General features: G+C 34.3%; 1 protein-coding gene across 1 annotated transcript in view; it reads left to right on the top strand.

Moving 5' to 3' along the window:
- Positions 1 to 23547, top strand: part of LOC144963972 (dmX-like protein 2) — an 84156-nt gene that overhangs the window by 28822 nt on the left and 31787 nt on the right. Inside the window, exons 19-42 of the mRNA XM_078897916.1 lie at positions 172 to 277; positions 930 to 1070; positions 1420 to 1536; positions 2049 to 2293; positions 3470 to 3733; positions 4175 to 5183; positions 7276 to 7296; positions 8181 to 8335; positions 9971 to 10188; positions 10440 to 10605; positions 10996 to 11229; positions 11821 to 12705; positions 13162 to 13324; positions 13659 to 13933; positions 14857 to 14997; positions 16319 to 16509; positions 17249 to 17361; positions 18505 to 18753; positions 19644 to 19795; positions 20148 to 20275; positions 20834 to 20967; positions 21452 to 21647; positions 22349 to 22469; positions 22739 to 22846. Of these exons, the coding sequence (XP_078754042.1) occupies positions 172 to 277; positions 930 to 1070; positions 1420 to 1536; positions 2049 to 2293; positions 3470 to 3733; positions 4175 to 5183; positions 7276 to 7296; positions 8181 to 8335; positions 9971 to 10188; positions 10440 to 10605; positions 10996 to 11229; positions 11821 to 12705; positions 13162 to 13324; positions 13659 to 13933; positions 14857 to 14997; positions 16319 to 16509; positions 17249 to 17361; positions 18505 to 18753; positions 19644 to 19795; positions 20148 to 20275; positions 20834 to 20967; positions 21452 to 21647; positions 22349 to 22469; positions 22739 to 22846 (5532 nt within the window). The remainder of the gene's footprint in view (positions 1 to 171; positions 278 to 929; positions 1071 to 1419; positions 1537 to 2048; positions 2294 to 3469; positions 3734 to 4174; positions 5184 to 7275; positions 7297 to 8180; positions 8336 to 9970; positions 10189 to 10439; positions 10606 to 10995; positions 11230 to 11820; positions 12706 to 13161; positions 13325 to 13658; positions 13934 to 14856; positions 14998 to 16318; positions 16510 to 17248; positions 17362 to 18504; positions 18754 to 19643; positions 19796 to 20147; positions 20276 to 20833; positions 20968 to 21451; positions 21648 to 22348; positions 22470 to 22738; positions 22847 to 23547) is intronic.

Below are 23547 nucleotides of genomic sequence, written 5' to 3'. Positions count from 1 at the left end.
GCATAACAATTCTGATCCCATTTTCTTCTTTTTCTGTCGATAAAAGTATGCAGGCATTGAAATTCTTCTATGTGATTCAATTTCCTTTATATTGTTGATTTAGCTGTAATTTGTTAGCTTTTTCATATTGTGCAAAAGTGTCACAATATTCATTTCTGATAATCATTTTAGATAAAGTCACATCGAGAAGAGAAAAAGGTGGATTTCAAATATGATTGGAAAGAATGGGAGAGAGCTAGTGCAACAAAGGACAAATCCAGTGCCATAACTGTTCCAGGTAAATCTAATAACTTTATATTATTGAAACAGAAAATAAAGTTTGACTTTATGTATCAGAAATCAGAATGATTTAGTCACCTTTTTTTTTTTCAAATTGTAAAAATTTGATTAATTTGATTGCAACATTATCCACATGCCGATAGTCAATAGTCATTTTTGCAATATGTCAATAATAATATCATAATAGCCTCCTATCCTCCCATCCATACCCCAGTGAACCATAATTGATTTTATCATCATCATCATCATCTTCGTCATTGTCATGGTCGTTGATGTCATCATCATCATCAACAACAACAACAACACTATCATCATTGGAGAAAGTTGATGCGGGTTCTTCTTCTTCTTCTTCTTCTTCTTCTTCTTCTTCTTCTTCTTCTTCTTCTTCTTCTTCTTCTTCTTCTTCTTCTTCTTCTTCTTCTTCTTCTTCTTCTTCTTCTTCTTCTTCTTCTTCTTCTTCTTCTTCCTCTTCTTCTTCTTCTTCTTCTTCTTCTTCTTCTTCTTCTTCTTCTTCTTCTTCTTCTTCTTCTTCTTCTTCTTCTTCTTCTTCTTCTTCTTCTTCTTCTTCTTCTTCTTCTTCTTCTTCTTCTTCAAATTATTGACATATCACCACTGCCAACACCTTAATACTTTCTTTTCTTCAATTACAGGTCAGCCAATAGCAGTGAGTTGTGCTTACAGTGGCCGTATAGCCGTGGCCTACAGGTCCAGCCCCATACGAACCCAGCCTGAAAATCCAGAGGACAAGCTGGTCAACCTCAGGGTCGTCATACAGGAATGTGAATCCACAGGTGAGGAAAATTTTGTTACAATTTCACCAATTTCACAAGTGTTCCTCCCGCCCCCAATCTAAGGCAGGTCCGAAAATCAATAAAATACTTTAAACAATAATACAAAATATAAAGATAGGCTGCAACTCTTAACAACTTATTTGAAAGCAATTCAGTATTTTTCTGTTTTTGTTATTTGAATTTTTCAAAGGTACCATTAGAGACTATTCCTGCCCAATTGATGAATTGAAATATCTAAAATTTGAAATGAGTTTTAAAAAATGGCTTTTAAAATATTTCAGCCTAATATTGTTCATGCTATTTATGTATTTTAAGTTGAAAAAACACATTTTTATTATTTTTCAACCAGGTGGCTCTGAATGGGTTCATGAAGACACAATTGAGTTGAATAACATCAAAATTCCTGATCCAAAAAATGAAATAGACATGTATATGTTACAAGGCACAGAGACTTCACATCCTGACGGTACTGCTGGTTTTATTGATATTAATATCATGCTTCTTTTTTTTTTGTCCACCCCCCCCCCCCCCCCCCCCACATAGATAACGTTATCATTAGTCATACATTTTCTTTTTAAAGGGTCAAGTTGAATGCTTATTTAGCAATAAGCAGTGTTTTTTTGATTTAAAAAATCTTTATCCATCTTTTGGTCTCAGCCAAATTTTTTCGTCTGCTCTCCCCTTTTTTTCTATCCAATAGTATCAAAAAGTACTTTGTGATAGATCCGTCTCCTAGAAAGCTAATGTGTAAGTGTTCAGATTTGTGCTACAAAATCGGGAATATACATCTGCTTTCATATTGCTAAAACAATAATTTCTTTCTTTGATATAGATATTTTTTTAATTTGTTATTTAACTGTAAATCAATTTATCTTCCTCAATGGCTTTATGTGTAGTATTTTTTTAAAAAAAATTTTGGATGAAGATCAGATTGAATTTAATTTTTCCTTTTTTCTTATAAAACCAACCCAATCACAGATGAAGATGAACAGGATCAGTCTAGTTCTCCTGCAGCCCAACTTGCAGCAGCCTTTATGTCTCGCACTCGTTCAGTACCTAGTTTGAGTACCATACAGTCTGTAAAGAAGTCCATATCTGAGAAAGGCAATAGGAAAGGGTTACTGCAACAGAAATGCTTGGTACAATTAGATTGGGTGTCACAGGAAGACGGTTCTCACCTTCTTACAGTGGCCGTTGGCTCCAAAGTTCTTATTTATGGTCAAGTAAGTAAAAACATTGAAGAGAAACATGTAATGAGAGTAAAACATTGAAGAGAAACATGTTCTGAGTACATTTTTTAATTTATTACTAATTGATTATCTTGAACAGGTTTGTCAAATTTTTAGAACTATGAATGTATTATGCCTGACTTTCCTTTCTTTCTTTCTTTTTAAAAAACAAAAACAAAATGGTCACTTTGTTTGCCATGATTTTTTATATAGATATCTTCCATTCTTCACACTAAGGCAGCTGATCCAGTCAAAATGAATAAAACAGTCGAAGCTGATTAATTGAAACAGAAGTTATTGCAATCAAGCTGCATTCCGATTAACAGAATTAATGGATATTATAATGATAGTACTGCAGAGTTTCTTTTCAGTTGTTTATCTAAAATTTTGACTTCTATGACATTCAACATTACATCTTTAAAGACATGAAGACAGGTGTAACGAGCATGAGCATGTTATCTCCTAATCACTTACTGATGTTGAACAGTCATTACTCTGAAATCCAGAGACATCCAAAATAAATCAAATTACACAAGAAACCTGTTCCATCATTGTTCGCAACATTATACACAATTGCAATCAGCATGGTTTGTTCTGTTAAAAGCAGACAATTGCACCATCCCCTTTAGTATCATTAACTGATTATTCATTGCTCCCTAAAACCAACAAATTTATGTCTGTCAATTTATATGAAAAGGAATGGGTCATCAGTGATGGAGGTAATGTTTATTTATGAACCTGTTTTGTTCAAAACACAGGATGTTACCAATGAGGACAATATTGGTTTTCGATGGAGAAAAGTTCATTCAAATTTTTTTTTTCTTAAATTCCAAATACCAGCAAGTTATATTATTAACCAATAGAAATGATAAACAAACAATTATGTCACAGGCACGTCATTCCAAATAAGCTGCTGTTCTAATTTAGCAGTGTTCCAGTTAACAGCTTTGACTGCACTGCCACTAAGTGAATAAAATGATCAGGGTGGTTTCTTAGTTCAGTTGGCAATGATGTAAAATGTCCAGCATCAGAACGTCAGACCCATAATACCAGATTTGAAAGGATATCATTTTTTAAAACTCATTGGTAATATATAGAGAATCTCTTCCTCCCTCTTTACTTATATCCTGATTTTTATATGTCAGCATTTTTTTCTGCTTTACATTTTAGGTTTCCAATGAAATTGTTCAGTCACTTAATGCCCTCAACAAACGTGATAAAGAGAGTAAAGAAGACAAGCGAACTGCCTTTGCTAATAGTAAAAGATTGACCTTGAACAAGTCAATGGTGGTAGAAGAGTACCAGGAGGAGATCAAATGGATGAGACTGAAAGGGATTGAACTCACCACAGCTGATGGCTTACCACCCCTTCCCATGCACTTGAACTGGGTCCGTGCTGGAATTGTGGTGGTTGGTATGGACAATGAAATGCAGGTATTGTTGTTGTGAAATTTAATCAATTATTTAAATCAGTTGTATAGTTATCATTATATCTTTCCTCAACATTCAATTTCAAATGGATGTGAATGATTTAAATATATTCCTTATTTTCTTTCTTTTTTATTAGCATATCATTTGTTACATTTTGATCTGAGTTTAATTTCCAGTATCCATAGAATTCAGAGGAAGAGCACACTTCAGCAGATTCATTTTATACCCATGGATGTATTATTTCATCATCAGGAATATATTCAAACAGGATTCCATCTGAAATTTGTCTTTAGTGCTGAATGGACATCAATGACATTATTATTATGTATCCCTTCCCTATTGTCAATATCATATTAAAATTAAACTTTGTTTGTTTTTTTTTGGTTTTTTTTTTATTTGTTGTATTTTTTAAAATACCTCGTTTTTTAATATCTCTAATTTTAGGTATTCACACAGTGGCGCTCTGGACTGGAGGATGTAGACTGTGAAGTTATTGAAGATGAAGCCACTCTGGACAAGAGAACACTGACTGAAGCAAATTTGGTGTCTGCTGCTTCCAACCTCAACCTTTGCCACAACTTCAAATCCAAATCTAATTTCAGAACATCAATGTCTATGACAAATTTAAGACATTCAGCCACTGCTCCTGGGGGTATTTCGAAACGTTCCACTGCAAATTTTGGGACGATGAAAGGAAACGGAAAACTGGTCCGTAGTGAGAGCTTGTCCAGCCTGCCCATGCTCTATGATAGCGGTTTGTTTGAAGCTGCTAGGTTTGCCAACCCTGTACTACCTCAGTATCATCCCAAACTGTTGATGGAACTGCTCAATTTTGGGAAAGCTCGACGAGTCAAGGCTATTCTAGCACATTTAGTGCGTTGCGTCAGTGGTGGGGAAAGTCATCAGGTTGTGTATGTTGATGATCAACAAACGGAGGCAGGCTCCCATCTCAATGTACTCAACAGGCAAAGGAGTATGTCCACTAACAAAAGTGATGATATGCGAGGTGCAGACGTCAGCTCTTTCAATATTGTAGAAATAAAATCCATTCCTCCTCTTCCCCTTTATGCTCTCATCTCAGCCGACAAAGATGTCACTCCTTTCCATTCCACTATCACGTCAAAGACATCACAACCTTCCAATCAGCCAAAGAATGACTACACTGACTTGTTAGACATCAATGTAATGAGAAGTGACAATGAGGATTTAGACACACAACTCCAGCTAGGTTCTTCTCCGGATGGTAGTACAAGCCCCAACCGAACTCGTTTACACTCAGGTGGCACCAGAGTACACTTAGACCCATACAATTTCTCCCTGAATCAGGCCAGCATTTTAAGGGAATATTTGTTCAAGCTTAACCTTCCTGGTCTGTCAGGTAATGACCAATTTTATTTGGCAGCTTTGGCAGAAGTTGTAGCTTCCTCTCAGGACTTTTCTGATTCCAGTGCTGGTGAGTTCTAATTTTTAAGAGTATGCTTGCTATTTGTGTTGTTAATTTTATTTAGAATACAAGAAACAGTGCATATAACATGAGGGAAGGGTGTTCCAATTCGGACACCCAAAGTGGCTCTCTCAGCTCAATGACTTCTAATGGCCACACACTGATAGCAACTGTGAAAATAACTATTGCATGTGTTGCAAACACTGTAAAGGAAATTTTTAGGTAAAATAACTGTCCATTATCAGACTTTATTTGTTTTTGGCCTTGATTTATGGGACCAAGTCACTTGTCCCAATTAGGACACCCTGTTCCAATTGTGACACCCTGTTGTGCCAATTCAGACCCCCTTTGACAATTGAGACTTCTTAGTTTGAGCTAAGATAGATGTCAAACGAGCTTACCTTCACAATTAGGGTGGATTAATTGATAATAATCAAATAGAAAGCCAGTTCTTTATGAATGTAAGGTTTAAAAAGAACGGAAGAGGATTACTGATTACACAAAAATATTGATTAGAAGATCTCAAGAATCTATGATGTCATAAATATTTTTTTTTTTTTTTTTGGTATTAGTCTACGATATGGGGTGCTGTAGGAATTGAGGAGACTTCACTCTGATAATAATTCAAATTGATTGTTTGCACAGAAAACCAATATTTTATTCTGAGGAATCTTCAAATTAATCAGTGATGATAATCTTCCGTGGAATTCTAGGATTTTGGGATGTTCTCAGAAATTGTCTGCTGATTTTGCAGTGTCAAACATTTTCCTTTGATAAATTCTCAGGTCAAGTGGTGGATCTGTGAAAAAAATCATCATCACGTCTTGTGTCATATTTTGACACTTGTGCTGAGTTGCATGAATTTTGGTGACACTCCCATTTTTTATGGCGTCAGTCTAGGCAAACTAGCGCCAGATGTAAAAATTGAGACAAGGCAATTGATGGTCGAAAAGCAAAGGGTGGGGAGGGGGTAAATGTCTAGCTTTTATTTATAAGTAGGTCAAGAGTGGTAGTACAGTTATAGGTACGTTTAAAAAGATAATTATTATAACTTCCCCCTAATTAACTGATTAAATAAAAATCCCCATCAATTAAACTATTCTCTCTCTCTCTCTCTCTCTCTCTCTCTCTCTCTCTCTCTCTCTCTCTCTCTCTCTCTCTCTCTCTCTCTCTCTTTTTTTTTTTTTTTTTTTCTCTCTCTCCTTCTCTCTCTCTCTTTTTCTCTCTCTTTCTCTTTCACACTTTCTTTGTTTCTCTCTTTCTATCTTATCCATATATCTCATCAACCTTACCTTACCCGGGTTCCATCTCTTTCCAGAGGTCGGATGTCATGGCCTTCCATCCTTCACTCATCAACCATTCTTCTATTAATCTTCATGTTAACCTTATAAATGTCATCAGGTTATAGAGAGATGATATTATTCTGTTACAATTATAAGGATTGCTCAACTTACTTAATCTTTTTACCTTTGTTTCTACAATAATTTAAATTTATTAAAGATACTCGAGACGTATTTGTAAGATCCATAACCACTGAGCTACAGTAACAAAGATAAAACAAGTAAAAACAAATACTTTCAGGCTTTTAGACCAAAAGTTAATTTGAAATCTCTTGAGGTATTTATTCCAAGAAAAACGTTTTAAGGAAAGGACAATTCATTAAAAGTTTACATAAAGTTAGTTATATCTCTACTCTATTAAGAATAGATGTATACTAGAAGTAGTAATATTATAAATGAAACCATGATATTTTATGTTATGATTTTAATTGAGTTTGATCGATGGACTGATACATTTTCCTCCTTTTGGACAAATTGCCATTTTCATCACTGATTAAGTTTTAAGTTTTTTTTAAGTCGAGACTTGTAAATACCACAATTATTCTTCATTCATTGTGTGTGAAACTCTGTGTGTGTGTGGGTGTGTGTTTATGTGTGTCACAGTTTAATATAATATATTGAAAGATAATAAGTTTATTTAAAAAATCAAGCATGGATAACTTATTATAAATTGGTGTGATTTAGTTACCTGTCTTTTTCGTAAATAGGTACATTGCATAATCTTTTCACTTCTATTTACTATTTTTATATTTCAATTTCAGAGGATGGCACCAAGGAGCAAGGTGAGCATGAATAATTGTTATCATTTGTAAAAAATGCTTCCTTTTTAACTACTTATCAACTCATTTCTTCAAGTATATAATAATAATGTAGTCCTCATTTATGCTCTAAGTGCTTCACAGTACCATGCATTTTAAGATTATCTTGTTTAAAAAAAGATAAAAACAAAAAAAATAAATAAATAAATGGCACCCTTACAATCTTTGTATTAAGATCAATGCTGATTCATATATATTTAAAGCTACGGTGCCCCCTGGCTTACATAAAGGAGAGAAGATTATCTCTTGAAGCCAGCAGCTTTTTTTTTTCTTTCAATAATCCTTGTGTATGGTGACCCAGACACCCTAGTGTTACTAACAACTGTAAATAACTTAATTATCCGAAACAGAATTACCATAATATAATTCCTATCTTCTTTTTTTGTCAACGAATGGGGTACAAAAACAATACTCGATATTATTGCTATTGTGCTTCTGTTATTTTTACTATTATTATTATTATTTTTTTTATTATTATTATTATTATTATTATTATTATTATTATTATTATTATTATTATTATTATTATTATTATTATTATTATTATTATTATTATTATTATTATTATTATTGTAAGTATTGGTGATATTGCAGCTGTTGTATTTTTGTGGTTATTAATGGTATCATTTAATTTTTGGTTCCATTTACCTTTTTTTTTCTCACTTTCATGTATATTGTCATCAAATTGACTGATTATATTGGCGAAAGCCTAAGATTAAATAAACTTTGAAACTTATATTGTGGATGTTGGAAAACTGTCTTTTCAATAAAGTGTAATTATTTATTTATGAGCTTGGAAGAGAATATACAGCTAATCACATTTACTAATTCATTATTATTGCTATCAGGTAGCATTGATGATTGTGGCCTGAGGTTTCTGTTAGCAATGAAACAATATCAGTGTTTAGTCAAAACATTGCCGCCTGTACAGAGAGTGCCATTACTGAAAGAGGGAATCAAGACCTTCTATTTGGTCTGGGCATTTCATTCCGAATCAACTCAGGTTTGTAAAATAACTAGAATATAAACTGTTTAGCTGTTTGTCACGATTTTAAAAACACATTTAAGATTCTTATATACTTTTATTGATTGGTATTTATATTTTGAGGGTTCTTGCAGAAATAGCAAGAAAAGCCCATACAATTTTCATTGTTTTGTATTTTTAATGCCCCAGGGGCCAGATTTGCATCACATTTAAAAAAACAACAACTTTGTAGCAGCTGTTTGTCAAAGTAGAGAAGCTCACTGTATTCTTATATGATTTCCTTTCATTTAATTTTTAAAGGCATAGCTTAAGAGGTTTCTTAATCCCCTGATCCCCTATAGAAACAGTATTCAATCAATGACTTCACATTATGTGATATTTTATCATATTTGTTATTAATTTAGTCAGAGATGTGCATTGAAAATATTGCATAAAAAATAATGCATGGAATCTCAAAATCGGGAACCTCTCTATCTGTCACATTTGGGATAAAGTCCTATGGAACAGAATTATCTCAATATAATTTACCTCTCTTATTGAGACAAAGTCCCTGGCTAATCAGGAGACATTTTTCTGAACCCGCTATCTATTTTGACAATTTTGTTGCAACCTTCCCCAACTATCGACGACAAAATGTTATATGAGCATTGCAAAAGAGGCAGTAACATCTGATAGAAAGTTATTGCCACACTGTGGACCACATTAACGCATGTGTACCACAAGCATCTTGGTCAATGACTATAACCTTTGTCACTTAAAAATTATGAAACTGATTTGGCTATCACAACAAGTAAATTTCATTTTCAAGGCTGCTTTTAATTATCAACTTCAAGCATTGTTTTGCTTTAGGAAAGAGAGAAGGGGATTGGGGGGGGGGGGGGGGGGGGTGCAGAGAGAGATGGGATTGGGATACATTTGACAGCATTGTTGCTCATATTGACATTTATTAAGTTCATAAATATTGCTCACAATAAAAACATGCATCAAAAAAAATTATATGCAAACAAAATATTCAAATAGGTTTCAAGTCATCTTATTTCCTTTTGAGGGTTCTAAAGTGTCCCAAATATAAATCTGCAATTATTTTTAATTTTTTAATTTTATATGTTGAGTAAAAGCATGACCCATATGCAATATAATTTAATCCATTTAAAAACAATCTATTTATGAACTGGATAATGCTTGCGTGAAACTTGTCTCACATGTTTACTGTTAAATCAGAAGTTGGGAGGGGAGATTTTCTTTGTTAGAAAGGCCTCGCTTTACAACAAACATAAACATGCCTTCCATCTTGAAATGATCCAAGCATAAACCCATCTTCATAATTACAAAATTAATTGTTTAATTATCAATCCAAAAGAAACTGCTATATATTATCTCTTGTGTCTACCTTTAAAATTACAATGCTACGGTCGGATGGGATATATGAATTGTATCGATGCTTAACATCACATTTTATATTGAAAGGTGTGAAACTTGTCTCACATGTTTACATTTCAACCTGAAGCGGGGGGTTGGGGGCGAGGTAGAAGCTCTACCTTGTAAGAGAGGTTCCACTTTATAAGCATAAACATGTCATCCATCTTGAAAATAATCCAAGCATAATCACATCATCATAATCATAAAATTAATCATTTAATTATCAATCCAAAGGAGCTGCTGTCAAGTATCCCATGCATCAAAAGTGATGAGCCATTCTGGGATGAGCTCAGATTATATGGCGTGGGCTGGTGGGTGAGCAATATGACCATTCTGAAGACTCTGATGCTCAAAGTGGCAAATGTGGCTTTTAAGAAAAAAAGGAATCCAATGGATGCTGCCTTGTACTATTTGGCAATGAAGAAAAAGGCCATCCTCAAGGGATTGTTCAGGTAATTTCTTTTCATTAATATTTATTTTTTTTTTATAATCTAGAATTAGGAAATTTACTCATTACTTCGAATTAGGCTCTTGTGTTATTCCCTTTTCCCCCCACCCCCTCTCACAGCTGTTGCATTTTGGTAGTAGACTCCAATGCAGGTAGTGGTTTGTCTGCCAACTGCTAAAACTATATATTTTCATCCAATAATGCAATGCTTTATATCCATTAGTTTTTTATATTTTGTTTTTTTAAATGTTATAGAACTGTCCAAAACAGCAAAATGGAGCAATTCTTTGCAAATGACTTCAATGATGAAAACAACAAGCGTGTCGCCATGAAGAATGCTTTTCATTTGTTGGGTAAAGGACAGTATGAACATGCAGTGGCCTTCTTCTTACTAGCAGGACAACTGGATGATGCAATCAGTGTAAGTATTTCGTTGTTGATTTACGTATTATTGTAAATGACAAGTTCACATACCATCATATCAGCAAAAAAAAAGTATCAAAACATACATGGGAACGAAGGATTTTACATATATCATATATACTAAAATGTTGATTAATCAGTCAGAGAGAATGGTAACTGCATCTACCCCTGAGTTATTAGGTCTTCCATATCAAATCAAATATTTCAAAAAGTTTGTATATGAATTATGATAGTACTTTACTAAAGCTTCACATTACTTTAACAACATGGACTATTGACAATGGCTCTTTAAAATCACAGCAGGTTTGTTCAAAATAGACATAGTCTTTATGTAACTGTTTAGACATAGCAGGACTCATCCTATATTTTAACATGTCTTTCATAACAGATAACTCTGGATAAGCTGAATGACCTCCAGCTTGCTGTTGTCATCTGTCGTCTTTACGAAGACCAGCCTCAGTTGCCAGAATCCATCAAAAAACTGTACTTCACCCAAGTTCTTGGATTAGATTCAAATGGTAGTAGTTACAATCCCAAAGCTGCCAGTCATGATCCTTTCCTTCGATCCATGGCACTTTGGCAGCTCCAGGATTATGAATCTTCTTTACAGACCCTGCTTGAGGTAACTGATTTTTTTGTTTTGTTTGAGTCCATTTCTAATGCTCAGTCTATTGCTGCAATAAGGGCAAGCTGATTGTATAATGAAATCCATATTCCAGTAAAGACAGTCAGATTTGTTAAATTTCTGTCCCATACAGTCCTACCACAGTTAGATTTTAAACTATTTGCCCCCCTTTTAAATAGCCTAACTTTCAGTAGAAAAGAGGCATTAAACTTAAAATTTGAAGCAATAATTTGATATCTACAAATTGCTACTTCAAATTTAAATTTTAGTCTGTCTCTTTGTCTTGTTGAGGATTATGAGGACTTCATTTACTGAATTATTCTCTTCACTCCTTTGCCAACGCCAGGCCTCCACGAGCATCCACAATATGTTTCTGTCCTTTTCTTTCCTCTTGGTAGCCTCCCAGGTGAGGTTTGCCACCTTTTAATTCATCTGTAAGTAAGTGCTTCCATGTCTGTTTGTGATGATCTTTATCAATTAATGAGTTAGTGAAAGTCATTTAAATCATTCCCATGAATATAGTTTTAGAAATATTTCAAAAAGAGATAACCAGATGGTTATTTTAGATTTTATTCATAACTTCTGCAGAAAAATGTTGGTCCAAAGATGGCAAGAGACATGGAAAAATACCAGCTAACACCACCCATCTTCAATTTTTACAATTATCTACGCACTCATCCGTTGATCATTCGTCTTCGTTTGGCATCCTCCTCCCAGCAGCGGCGCACAGAAATGGTTTCAGGATTCACTCATCAAGACACTCTTGTGTCAAGTGGTATGACAACTCTAGACCAAGTGACTCCTTTGGAAAGACAGCTCTTCTTTGCTGCTTCACATGCCCATTTCCAAAACGGATGCCCTCTTGTGGCAATTGAAGTCATGCGTAAACTGCCAGACCAACCTCTTTTGATTGAAAATCAGACTAAAGTGGAATTTTCAGCAAGCCAGCGAAAACAGTCTATGTCTGAGGTAAACAGTTCTTTGCACACTTTGAAAGATGCAAGACTGATGTCCTTGGACTCTGACTCTTGGGGGCTGGATAAAACTTCAACTCCTGTGAATGGAGAGTCATCACACAGAGCTGCTGATTTATTTGCCTCAAATTCCTCATCTTTTGGTAATTCAGGTAATGATACAGCTGGAAGTATGGATTGGAGTAAACCTGTTTCATCCATGGCATCCCAGAAAGCTTCAACCATTGACTGGAGCACACCTGTCAATAGGGTTCATTTTGAAGAACCTGAGTTGGTGTTGGATCTTGGTCTTGGTGACAGTGAAGATGAAGAGGAAGATGAGGACGTAAAGGATGACACTGAAAATAGGACAGAGGAAATCATGACCAATGGAGAGAATAACACGTCAAGCCAAAGTAAGGGAGATTTGGATAATTCTGTATTTGAAAAAGAAGACTCTGGTTGTAAAAGCACAGTGGATGTAATGGCTCAGCAATACAAGTTTATTGCTTGTTTGAAGGTAATGTACTTGTTCATCATTTTTCAAAACAAATATCATCTGACTATACGAGTCCTTCAGGGCAATCAGATAAGTGAGAAACTGTGTTCATATCTCTTCTGAATTGAAAGGCAAGACAGTAACAATAGCTAACCTCCCTGTTTACAGGATGCTTATTGATGCTAATTTGATATTAGTCCCAATACCAAGCCTCATGCTGGGTGAACAGGGAGCGCCCCCCCCCCCCCCCCTCCCAAAAAAAATAAAATAATAATAATAAAGATCTTTAACCTGTCACAGTGTGAAATCAAGTTCGTTTGCAAGAGTCTGAAGGCCATTTTAATCAGAACATGCAACAGATATGTTTCAAATGCTAAAATTTATGAAAAATTATTAATACTGCAACACTGATGGCAATAAGTATGTCTCATAAAATAAGGAACTGATTACATAAAAATCTTTGCATTTTTTATACAGGTTCTAATGGAAGAGCTTGGTAATCTTGCGACTGGATTTGAAGTAGACGGAGGTCAGTTGAGGCATCAACTCTATATTTGGCTTGAAAAGGAGGTAGAAGTGCTTAAGTTACTGTGTAATTATGGCCCAGGATCAGATGCAGATTCAACTTATGAAGATGAAGGTCAGATTTTCTTATATATATATTTTTTTTTTTTTTTTCTGAAAAGAACACCTTTGTTGAAAGATTTTTTTTTTTTAAACCTGTAATTTCTCAACAAGAAAATTAATGTTGATAATATTAAAGTGAAATGGTTGAAAAAAATATTTTATTCAATTCCTTAGTGGTATTTCCTAGGGTTGTTTTTGAGGTGGTGGGGGGGTTGTTTATATAATGATACCGATAATAGATTAAAATGAATATTACATTTCCATCCACATAAATATTACCATGCACTAAGGTCAAACATTTTAAAAATTCTTACAAGTTCCATTTTTTATTAACTCAAAAATTTCAGAAAATCTGGAAGTGACTGACAATCTTTTAGAACCACCAACTTTCTACCGTTCATTGTCATTGAGATCAGACAATTCTACTAAAGCAAGTCTTTATGAAGTCTTGAAAGCTGACAAGCATGACTTGCAGAGTAAAGTGGAGCGTATGGCTAGACGAAAGGCTTGGCTGAAAGGCAACCAGCATCTGCTACGTACGCTGGCCTCTTACTGTATTCTTCAAGGTTCTGGTGGAGGAGGGCTGGCATCTGTGCATATGGAACTCTTGCTGTTATTACAGGTTTGAGCAATAATGCTGATTATTGTCAATATACATATGAAAACATTCTTTTTCTTTGGATATGCAACATTAACAGTGTCATTAATTCTGAGTCAGTGACTTACATAAAGATGAAGATGAATCACTTTATAAGATTTGTATGCCTTTTATAAAGTTTGATGGGGTTTCAATTTGAATTAGGGTTATTTGATTATTTTCTATAGTGTAAGCAAAACATTATTATACACTTTGTTTCAATTGTTTTTTATAAGCTGAAAATTTCAAATGAATTTTTCCCTGTGATGAAAAACTGAGCCTTTTTAGGTGCATATTTGCAAGTTAGTATGATTTGATAACTTTGTGAATGCACCACCCAATGTGTGACCCACCGTCTCAGTTGAAATTATGATAGGGTGAACCAGATACTTAAATGGACCTTAAGACTTCAATTAGGAAAACCTATTTTAAATAAAATACACTGAGAAAAATGAATATAGTTTATATAATTTCAGAAATTTCAAATTTCGGTAATTCTAACCGATTTCACATGAAATTCAATTTTCTAAACATGATACTGAATTAAGACAGTTGATCACATATATTTTCTAATGCGGGACAATGTCTTTTTAGAGCTATAGATTTGTAATTATCATTCTTGATGGCCTGTAATTTTAGCACTTGAAATTGCATGGCTCCGGTAATTTAAGGTATATGGATTGTAATTTTAAAATTCTGCTATTTGGTACAACATGATTATACTCAAAAGCAAAAAAAATAAATATAATAAGTTATATACAACTAGATCAATAACTTGTTTTTATTCTATTTCTTAAGTTTTCTTCATTTTAATCCATCACAATATTTATTTTGATAAATCTTTGGATTTGTATTCTTTATGAGTCAAGATGAAAATCAGCTGTTAAAATTGATTTTCCCTCCCACAGGAACTCCAGCAGGAACGTCCAACTCAGCAACTTTTGTCTCCTCTCCCATTCCCTACAACTCTGCCCTTGCTGTCAGCCAGCATCACCAGTTGCCGCAGTGTTATAGCAGACCCCATCCGATATCTTCAATGTAGTATTCAGGTACATTGGATTTTATAATGATATGAGGGATGTCTAAAAAGAAAGTGGAAAATGGGCATAACTTTTGAGCCACCAAACATTTTTTCTCTCTGTAAACACACAAACATAGATATTTGATTTTCTCTTGTTGTGAAAGTTCAACACCATCATTGGAAGCAATATTAAATGCTATTGTTTTTAAGATGACGTCTCCAATCACAGAGAGCTGTTGTCCACTTTTAGTTCCTTTAGTTTTGTATCTGTTATGTGTTATCAAACTGGCAAAAAAGCATTGATATGCATGAAAACTTCATTGAAAAGTAGCTGAAGTACAACTCTCTATGGTAGGTGAGTTTCTAAAACTTTTAGAATTATGACAAATTCAGATTTACAATTAACACCTTGCATATCAAGTGTACATACATAGATGCCTCTTAGGAGCATATTTTTGGTAGGACTTGTCGTTTTCTATGTCCTAGTCACTCTTTATGTCCTAGTATATACTCACAACTTTTCTTTTAAAATGTTTTTTTTTTATTTTTTAAATATCCATGAAGAACATTACTCAAGGTCTTAATGCTGAAGTTAGAATTTTGCTATCATAGTAGCTCATCTGGTCATTACCGACAATTCTCAATTTCACTTAACTTTATCTTAAGACAAAAGACATTGGCTATTGAGGCAAAAAATCTGAAAAGATGTGTATGAAACAATGCCAGACAAAACAGAAAGAAGAATACAATAAAAATCAACCCCTCAAACGTTTTGATTACTGGTCAGTTCGACTTTTACATCACACAATAATTACCTAAGCCTTCATTTTGATCTTATTTATTTTTCGGTCAAATTCCATTTGGCCATTAATGCTTCAGATATTTTTGGGTAAGGAATTCCATATTCAGAGCGTGCTTGGGGAAAAAGGTATTTAGATAAGCATTAACTTGTGACTGTGGGACCTGGTAGGAATGCAGTTTTCTTTGGTTCTGATTAAGGCTATCAATTGGGATTGTTGTCAGTCCCTGATGGATCTTAAAGAGGACCTTGGCTTTTGGATTGTGCATCTTTCGTGTAATGGTGACCAGTTTAGGCTCTTGTGCATGTCACTGATATTTTCAGTCCTCTGACTGGAATGGCTTAATGCTTATATTTTTCACAGCACTTTTTTTTTGACAAGCAAACACTGAACATTATAGGATGAGATTTTTATCATACACCAGTGTCTGCTTCCTTAATTTGTCACCATTGAGCCAACTAATTGTACAAGTATCTTTGCTGTTTCACTAAAGATTATGACAAGTTGACTAATATCTCAGTGCTTTTGTTCTCATTTTATCTTTCCTAGGATCTCCTCCATGCCATTGTTGATATGCCCCTACCTCCCAACTCTAATACAGATATAGGACTGATCAGTTTGTTACGAGATCTTTCTGTGGCCCTGTCCTCATGCATCTACCAAAGTCTTTGTGACAGTGACTCTTTCAGTGTTACTGCCAATGATCAGTGTAGTGATGTGGGCATTGATGGATTCATCAAGTGAGTCTAGCAACTTTTTTTTAAAAAATGCATTAAAGTGGATAGAAGTTATCTCTTATACATTTGATTTCTGATTTAGTTTTCCAACCTTTTGGAGGGAAATAATGGAAGTCTAATTTGAACATACCTTGAACTGAGTCAGCATGGAACAGTCAGGGATGAAGGGTAAGCTAAAGCCTGTAAAAGAAAAGTGAAGTGAAGGGTTTAATGTTAAATGAATGAGGTAAGATTAAAAGGCTTAAATTAATAACAAATCTCCAACATCACAATTTGTTTTTATATCACGTTATCAGTATGTGTATTGTTCAAATACCATTAAGACTAGAATCCAATGAATTGGATGAATTGAATTTTTCATTAGAGGGTGGGGTCAAGACACAGTAAACCAGAACTGAATCTCCTTGGTTTACTAAGTGAGGATCTATTGATGATTTACGGAGTTTCCATTTTATTGTATATTGTTGCCCTTAACAGTGTCTTGTCAAGGTCTCTCGTATGACTGAAAATGTGTCATAAGCAAAGATTTTGCTATAAACTTTTGAATAGCAGCAAGTCTCATGCCTAAAACTAAAAGAATTTTTAAAGAAGCATAGATGTAGTCATCGGCTTTGATTATAAATTGAAAGATCACATTCTATTAAGTGGTAAATAATGTTTTTGTTTTTCACATGCATTGTATTTATTGTTTTTTCTTCTATTGCTTTTCCATTTCTTGCACCAACCAACATTTGATTCAAAGTCCTGAGTTTTCCTACCCGTCCAGCCACCTGATGGCAGGAGTCAAAAGGAACCGTCCAAAAAATGCCACCAATCCAGATGATGCCATCAACACACCTCCAGCCAAGTGGCCAGGTAAACATGTCTTGTGATTTTGCAATAAAACGTTAACATTTTTTAGTTTAACCCCCTTTACAACATGTCAAGGTCGTTTCTGTGAGCTAGATATCCTCATCAATAAGAGCTTTGACATAATTTTTGTAAGCTTTTCTGCAATTCAGCATTTTTTTTTTTTTAATGGCTTTGGATTTTCTCCCATCCTCAACCATCATGTCTTTGCTCTTTGTTTACTCCAAGACAGTCTTTTCATAGTTGATGAAATTTTTAAGAGGGGAGTTTTGTTGCGAAATGCTTTTCAAACATAGTTGTTCACCATAAAAGTTAGGTATTTATAGATTAAGTCCCATGCTTCTACATCAGTGATTACAATTTTTTAGGAGTGCATTTCTGAATGTCTGTTTTGGAATGGCTGTGATGTTTCCTCTCTTCCAAATCGTGAATTATGGGTTTGTAATATTTGTTTTCTTCTGATTTCGCTGTACTATTGTTTACTGTCAGTAAAAAAAAACTTGGTAAAATAAAACATAAAGGATATTGTTATAACGTGTTGCGGTTTGGTTTACAGGTATGCCACTTTCTTTAAAGTGTCCTGATTAGATGGGTTTTCCAATTTGTCAGGAGGTGGAGATTTCAGTTGTGCACCAAGTACTAAAGCCCATCTGTTATGTCAAAGCAATCTCTCTAGCTGTATAGCTATAAAACCGACTGGTTAAGAAGTATAGACCTCAATAAAGCAGATTTGACAATGATAGACTGGTTCATTCTTAGTCCTGTTTTAGAATTATCATTCATATTTATCCTTGTTTTTTTTTTCTTCATTTTTTTTTTTGGGGGGGGGGGGGAGTATTTTAAAATCAAATCAACTCACTTCTTATTTGTTTAATTTGTTTTTTGTTTTGTTTTTTGTTTTTTGTTTTTTCTGTTTTCCATGACATATTTATAAACAATTTTTCAACATCATGCTTCACATTTCATAAGCTCTTAATAGATATCGAAATACTGGTTCCATTGTCCATGGAAGTGTGAAACCAGTCCTCATAAAGTCTGTCTTATTTTGTGGTATGCTTTAAAATATTTTTTAAATGTTTGTTTACCATATGCTGTAAAGCGCATTTAACAGTTTTGATGAGTTTTCAGTTATTTATCGTTGTTTTGCAGGTGTGGCATCTTTGAAAATCCTGCTGGCCAGAGAAAAAGATGAGGATGCTCCAAAGATTCACATTCTCCTGACAGAATCCCTCATCTCAGTCTACATCAGCCTACTCATATCAGCTCTCAGCATGTACGATGCTCAGATGCTCTACAGACTTGTAGCCAACAAAATGGATGGCAGAACTTGGGCTGCCTTGTTTGGAGGTGGTGTCAAGACTGCTGTCAAGCCTGAAAAGAATTCCCTCAACATGCCAGGTGAGTACTGCTGCAACTGAGCATCCAGTCTTTATCTTTTTCTGTACAACAAATTATAGTACTAAAACCTCTCCAAAGCTTACAATTAATGCTAAAACCACTAACTTACAATAATAATATAATAAGGTTCAATCACAAACACTGCATCACTGGCTTTTAAGAATTCTACAAATTTTATTATTCACTTGGTTGGCAGTTAAAAGAGATGTTGGAAGAATGCTATATTGAGGGACAAAAGTATTGCAAATAAACTCAGACATCGGTAACTTTTGAACTATGCAACTTAATTTTTAAAAATTTGAAAACTAGCATTAAATCAAATCCTTCAACTATCATGAAATGATAAATTCAAAAGAGTTAAGTGCACATTTCAGATGGAAAATGAAAATTCTAAATTCATCATATCAAAAATTAAAGCTTCAAATTGAGTGTTGTAAATTTTTGACTCACCAAAACTTAGGGGACAATATAATGGAACCAGTTATTATACGGAGAATTTAACAGTTGATATTTAAATCTGCACTGACTATTTAATTCATCAGTATACGCAACTATGGATCAATTTGTACATTTCACATGAAAATTTCAGGACACTTAGTTAATGCTGATTGTGACCTTTTCCCATCGCTAGCACATCACGGAATTGCCTGTTCATGATATAACATACCACTCCTCTGATTTGTCCTCAAGTATTTTATTCCTAATTTCAAATGTAATGATACCAATTATATTGCATATAAAGGAAACTCTAAACTCTTTCTCTAGTTCGAGGACTAGAACTCTAGTAAGGAGCACATTTTGTGGATATTGCGCCATATAAAAGCACCATATGTGTCATTTTTTTAAAAACCATCCTATTTTTACTCATTTTTAAAATCTTATTTTTCAAGTTGGGCCTAAAGATGACTTCAGCAAGCATCGCACTTCATTCGCCCTCAAGGCTATGGCAGGTATCAGCAAGCCAGCATTGGAAACTAAGGAAACATACCAGGAGAGGTTCATTCCACCAGAACTCAGCATGATCACTTATTTCATGTCTAAGGTAAGGTCATTATTTCTGATTAGCAATTATTTGAAAGTCTCAGCTCTAATGTTAATGTATTTCATTTGTTGTTTTTTGAGATGGAGAATTTTTTTTTTTTAATTGCCTATGGAAAAATTGTTTTGACCAAAATTACTTTATTCTTGTACTTTTATAATGTTAGTATTGTGATGTGTATGCTATTTTATATTTTGTAGTAATGATAGGCATTGTTCATTTAAAAAATAGTAAATTTAATTTCTAATCAGTAAAAACACTGAGTTTATTTCTTAGAATGATGGTGTAATATCATACTTAAACTTTTATGATTCAGTATCATAATTCAATCAAATATTTTTTCACACTCTTTCAGCCCTATGAATCATCTTTTGAAGCCATTATTGACTATGACTCTGATGACTCTTTGTTGTCAGAAGATGATGATGATGAAGAATTTGATGATGATGGCAATGACTACATGTCATCAAGACCCAAATCCATGTAAGTGTCCATTCTTTGAAATAGATTACGGTCACCTATTGGTGATCCCGGTAATGAGGTATATGTGAATTGCAGGGTTGACTCATGGTAACAACACATAGCTCTTAGCCATCTTTCAATTAGCCATCTCATATTTTAGGACATATAAACCAGAGATTCCATTATAACCCTCTTTTGCTGACATGAAACAAATATGTCCATATTTTATTTTTGTTTATTTTCTGTTTAAATTAAAATAAAATAGCAATAACAACAACTATCGGGATTACCTCCTTTCTAGATGATTGTATACTCTTTGTCTCCAAATTGAATTAGACTACCTACATTGTAAATATGTTTAAATGAGAATTTATATGAGGGGCTGCAATTTCTCATCCTTGTGTGATAGAGTTTTTTTAGTCTTTTCAAATTTATGTTTTTGTCTGGAGTCAGGTCTGAAAATATGCACATTAAAATTTATAGTGTTTAGGTTAACATAGGGGTGTGATTTAAAGGTACATTAAAAAATATATTTTATTAATTTGTCATTCATTAACTTCTGATTTTATCTCTGATTAGCTCTGCTAAAAGGGCCAATGTAGAACACAAGGATCCAAACTCGTACAGTTGGTGCCTCATTCGTCTTAGCATCATCAAGTCTGTCATCGACAATCTGAACACTTTCTTGCCACAAATTGGGATTGAGATCTCTGGTAAGCTTTTTACCCATAGGGGCAATGTAAAGCTTCTCAACTGCAATCTGAGGTTCTGACTTATTTTCTTTTTTTTTTTTTCCATTTCTCTATTTCATAATTTTGTTCACACAGTTCCCTTCATAGATGCTGACCCCCAATATTTATTCAATCCATGGGACTTTAGGGTCTATTACAAAGAGAGACTTGGGCACGACCGGCAATGCTGCAAAGGGAGCATCAGGAATTAAGTATCTTGCTCGATGAATACTCTAGATGTCAAACCTGAGTCATTCTTGGAGTGATAAAGCAATGCCTTGTTTTTATTTTGTGACTCTTATTATGCTAGATGTGTTTATGAAAACATTCCATAAAAGGTAAGGTCTCTCAGTTAAGCCTCATCCTTTAAGTTTTTGCTCCATTTCAGATGAATCAATTTACACTGAAAAAGAAAATAATCAGTGATCCAATGTTTTATTCTCATCCTCCCATATTTATTTTCCAGAGATACCTAATGTGTCACCAATGCTTCATGCTGTAATGAAAACTCTTGAGCAATGGGAAGAGATTCTTGTTTCCCGGTTGAACATGTTCTCCAGTGCTCCAGACAACTATATAAGTGGTATTATGCTGGATATCACCCAAGGACAACCCAAGTCTAAGTACAAAGCCTTACTGCAGGCAGAAAATTCACCATTTGCGTAAGCACTTTCCTATTCCGCCATAAAGAATATACATTTATGTTCATGAGGATAACTTTTAGTATTTTGTCATGAAATGAAAAGGGATTTTATCTGGAACAAATTTTTTTTATCAATGTTGAATGGTCTTGTGGTATGACACTCACCTTTAGACTGGACGGTACCTACCTGGTTTGAGTCCCACTCAATAGATATCCAGAATTTGGATGAAACGCCCACTCCTACATTAATGAATTCATACAATTCTTTCCCTTATTTCCACACAATGTATGCTTCTTGATTAATAAAATATAAAACTTGCAGCAGAAAAAAATTTAGAACAAATTCAGTTTCCTTGTCATAAAAATTGTTCTTACTTTAGTCTTTCACAGATCTGACTGCTATTGCAATTTGTGATTTAACCTGAATAATATTTCAATTTTTTTTTGTCACAGATTGATTTGGAAAATATGAATTATTAGTGCCTTTCAAATTTGAAAGCTCTTGTTATAAAAATAAATATAAAACTGTTGGAGAAGGTCACTTTTCCTGACCAAATTGAAAATCACAAATCTGATGACAGTTTTAAACATTATCGGAAATTCGAATTTGCTGGTAAAAAAAATGAGACTAATTATACATCCTGTTATTCCTTTTAAAGAATATTCTGAAGCTAATAGAAGACAATTATAGATATGATTTGTTTATCTCTGCTTCCCTAGGTCGTCTCAAGAAACCCTGCCTGTCAAGAGGTTGTGGTTCTACCTTGTGAAACAAGAAAATCTGAAGGATTATTTCTTAAGATATGTCTACAAGAAGAGACGAGAGCCAGATGAGAGTGAGGTTGGTTTTGGCTTTTTTTTTTTTTTTTGTTGCTCCCTCTACCCCCCTCCCTCTCATTTCTCTCTCTCTCTCTCTCTCTCTCTCTCACTCTATCTCCCCGCCCCTTCTCTCTCACTCTGTCTGGATCACTAAAATTGTCTCTATCTGGATTGAACAAAACATACCTTACATATTCTGTTAACTTTCAAGCTGTTATAATATTGTATTTTCATCGTTGATTATATGATTCAGAGCAGGCACCTTAATATACTCTTTCCTTGTCCCAATAGATAATATCCATGAAGACGTCAAGCAGTGACAATGAGCAACAAGTGAAGGATCCAATGAAGATTATTCACAAAGAACAGGACATTATTACGGCCTTTGCCGTCAATCAGGTACAACATTGATTGTAATTTGGTAGCTGAATCATATGAGAAAAGGATGATATGTTGAAGGAGACATTTTAAACACAATATGAACATTGAGCTTGCATTATTAGAGGCTCATCTTTGACTAAAGCAGGCCAAACATGTTCCAATTGATGGCCAGAGGCCACCATCATTGAATTCCTACCTATGTGCCCCACGTTGACATCACAATAGACTAGCATTTTTATCTTGTGTAATCGTGCTGCTGTGGTGTAATTGTTGCATAATAGCCCTTTTCTATAGTTGGATACAAAACGTTGTCTATCAGTTCTAATTACATATCCTTTTAGAACTGCCTTTGCTCTTAACTTTCCACACTCTTTTGTGTGATGTATATCTATTTAATCCATAATGTTTTGTTTTGTCCATGACGCAATGAAATGGATTAATAGTAAGGATGTTAATGGAAGAGTACCGAATGTTCAATGGATGCAGAAAAATATTTGACAGTATGTACCAATGGAAAGCCACAGGTGATTAAGTAAGTATAAATAGAATATAAAGTAACAATGATATTGAAACAAGGGATAGATTATGTACATTTTAAAACCTCCTCGACCCCCCCCCCCCCCCCCCCCCCCAACTGTTGCAAGATCAAAAGTGACACAGCTAGCTCCCCCAGTACCTGCCACCAGATCAAACGACATTCTGAAACTTTCCCAATTCCC

Source organism: Berghia stephanieae, chromosome 2 (genome assembly GCF_034508935.2).
Source record: "Berghia stephanieae isolate SIO BIC M18660-M18661 chromosome 2, UCSD_Bste_1.3, whole genome shotgun sequence".
NCBI lineage: Eukaryota > Metazoa > Mollusca > Gastropoda > Nudibranchia > Aeolidiidae > Berghia > Berghia stephanieae.
This window is presented reverse-complemented; position numbering and strand designations above follow the sequence as displayed.